Raw genomic sequence first — 2,966 nt, forward strand, 5'->3', positions numbered from 1 at the left:
AACAACAGAAGGATTCCAGGAGTCATCACTGAACCATTCTGCTTGTAACTCCACAAAATGTTTGCAACGTACATAACCGGCAAAATGGTACTATCTCAGATAAGCAAAGTTTCTACAAATTAGAAAAAAAAAAATAGTCCAATTAAAACAAGCAAAGTATAGGAACACAAATCACAAATGAAGAAGTACATAAGACCCGAAAATATATGAAAAGATGTTCAATTTCACCCAGTGATGAGTAATATACAAAATTAAAACCAAAATGAAATACCATTTTTTAACTGTTCCCCTGGCAAAAAAAAAAAAAAAAGGAAACAACTGACAGTAGCTCAAGTTGGTGGGAGGGTAAATTGGTTCAGTATTTTTTTGTAAAGCAATTTGGCAGTATCTTTCACAACTGTAAGTGTATAAATTCTCTTTGCTCAATATCCCCTACAGAAATCAATCTTAAGGAAACACAAAAACTGAAAAGAGACATGAATTCATTCATTCCAAAAATATTTATTGCATGCTATTCCATGTACTGGGGGCTGTTCCAGGTGTTGGCACCATTCCAGGTGCTAGGGGATGGAGCAGTGAAAAAGCAAGTTTCTGCTCACTTTCTAATGGAGGACACAATTAAAAACCTGTGGGCAGACGGGCGCGGAGATGCTTCTGGAAGTAACATCGCGATGGCTGCCCAAGGAGAACCCCAAGTTCAGTTCAAGCTTGTTTTGGTTGGTGATGGTGGTACTGGAAAAACTACATTCGTGAAGCGTCATCTGACTGGTGAATTTGAGAAGAAGTATGTAGCTACCTTGGGTGTTGAGGTCCATCCTCTTGTGTTCCATACCAACAGAGGACCTATTAAGTTCAATGTATGGGATACAGCTGGTCAGGAGAAATTTGGTGGACTGAGAGATGGTTATTATATACAAGCTCAGTGTGCCATTATAATGTTTGACGTAACATCAAGAGTTACTTACAAGAATGTGCCTAACTGGCATAGAGATCTGGTACGAGTGTGTGAGAGCATCCCAATTGTGTTGTGTGGCAACAAAGTGGATATTAAGGACAGAAAGGTTAAGGCAAAGTCAGTTGTCTTCCACCAAAAGAAGAATCTTCAGTACTATGACATTTCTGCCAAAAGTGACTACAGCTTTGAAAAGCCCTTCCTCTGGCTTGCTGGAAAACTGATTGGAGACCCTAACCTGGAGTTTGTCACCATGCCTGCTCTTGCCCCGCCAGAGGTGGTCATGGACCCAGCCTTGGCAGCACAGTACGAGCACAATTTAGAGGTTGCTCAGACAACTGCTCTCCCGGATGAAGATGATGACCTGTGAGAAAGTGAAGCTGGGGCCCAGTGTCAGAAGTCTAGTTTTATAGGCAACTGTCCTGTGATGTCAGTGGTGCAGCGTGTTTGCCACTTTATTATATAGCTAAGCAGAACATGTGCTTAATCTTTGGATGCTGAAGGAGATGGATGGGCTTTGGAGTGAATGTGGCAGTTAAAAAAAAAAAACCTTCATTTTTTGGACCTGCATATTTAGGTGTTTTGGAACACAGTTGTTTCCTGCTTGAGTTTCAAATATAAGACTGCTATAGTCACATGACAATATTGCGAGGTGGAATCTTGTTTGTTACTGTCATTCCCTTTCCTTTTCGTTTAGAATCAGAATAAAGTTGTATTTCAAATATCTAAAAAAATAAAAAATAAAAATAAAAATAAAAACCTGTGGGCAATTAAAAATAAATCAGTTTTTTAAAAACTAAGAAACAAAAAACGTATGGGCAAATGAGGTACCATTACACTCACCAGGGATGCTACAAGTAAGAAGACTGACAATGTTGAGTGCTGATAAGAATACGGAGCAACCAGAACTCTCATACTTTGCTGCTGGGCATGTAAAATAATTTATCAATTTCTTATAGAGTGAAATATACCCTTGTCATATAAACCGGTATTAGCACTCTTAGGTATTCACCTAGAAGAAAGGAAAACATATGATCACAAATCCTTGCAGATGAACATTCATAGCACTTTTATTTATAACTGACCCCAATGTCCATCAATAGAAGAATAGACAGATGGTGATAGATCCACACAAAGATAGACTACTCAGAAATAAAAAGGAATTAACTACAGGTACACACAACATAGATGAACCTCTAAAACACACTGAACAGAATATTATGTAGTCACATAAGTACAAGTCACATAAGAGGGCATCCTATATGATTACATTTATATGAAACACCAGAAAAGACAAAAATTGATCTCTATGGGCAAAGCAAATCAGTGCTTGGCTGCGGGGTGGGAGGAGGGGATTGATTGCAAAGGGGGCACGAGGAAACTCTGGGGTGATGAAAATGTTCTAGACTTTGATTATGGGACTTCCCTGGTGGCTCAGATGGTAAAGCGTCTGCCTACAATGTGGGAGACCCAGGTTCGATCCCTGGGTCGGGAAGATCCCCTGGAGAAGGAAATGGCAACCCACTCCAGTACTCTTGCCTGGAGAATCCCATGGACAGAGGAGCTTGCAGGCTACAGTCCATGGGGTCGCCAAGAGTCGGACATGACTGAGCGACCTCACTTTGATTGTGGTAGTGGTTACACGGGTGGTGGTCACATAGGCTATGTTTGTCAAAGCTCATCAATCTGTATACTTAAAATCGGTGTATTTTATTATGTGTAAATTATCACTAAAGTTGATGAAAAGAAAATGTGTGGGTGGACTCTTGCTATCTAATGCACAATCCCACCCCCAAGACCTTCTGGAGGCAAGAGCATGGGTTCTATCTCATGGCCTGCAAATCAGGCACCAAGCACCATGCTAGACTGTGTGAGAGACCCTGAACCCCACAGTCACACAGAGGAGGACACAAGGGGACACCTGGCAGGAAGTGCTCGCTCTCTCTCACTCAGGAAATATAAGACAGTGTTTTGATCAGAAGCAGCAGATGTGAACTGAAATAGTACTGCTCTA

The 2,966-nt window shown here is 40.9% G+C and overlaps 1 protein-coding gene across 1 annotated transcript; it reads left to right on the forward strand.

The window, feature by feature from the left end:
* Positions 1-671: 671 nt before the first annotated feature.
* Positions 672-1,524, forward strand: LOC128069900 (GTP-binding nuclear protein Ran-like). The gene has a single exon (XM_052663121.1). It carries the CDS (start codon positions 672-674, stop codon positions 1,320-1,322), a length of 651 nt encoding a protein of 216 aa, XP_052519081.1. The 3' UTR covers positions 1,323-1,524.
* The last annotated feature ends 1,442 nt before the right edge of the window (positions 1,525-2,966 follow it).

Source organism: Budorcas taxicolor, chromosome X (genome assembly GCF_023091745.1).
Source record: "Budorcas taxicolor isolate Tak-1 chromosome X, Takin1.1, whole genome shotgun sequence".
Lineage (NCBI taxonomy): Eukaryota > Metazoa > Chordata > Mammalia > Artiodactyla > Bovidae > Budorcas > Budorcas taxicolor.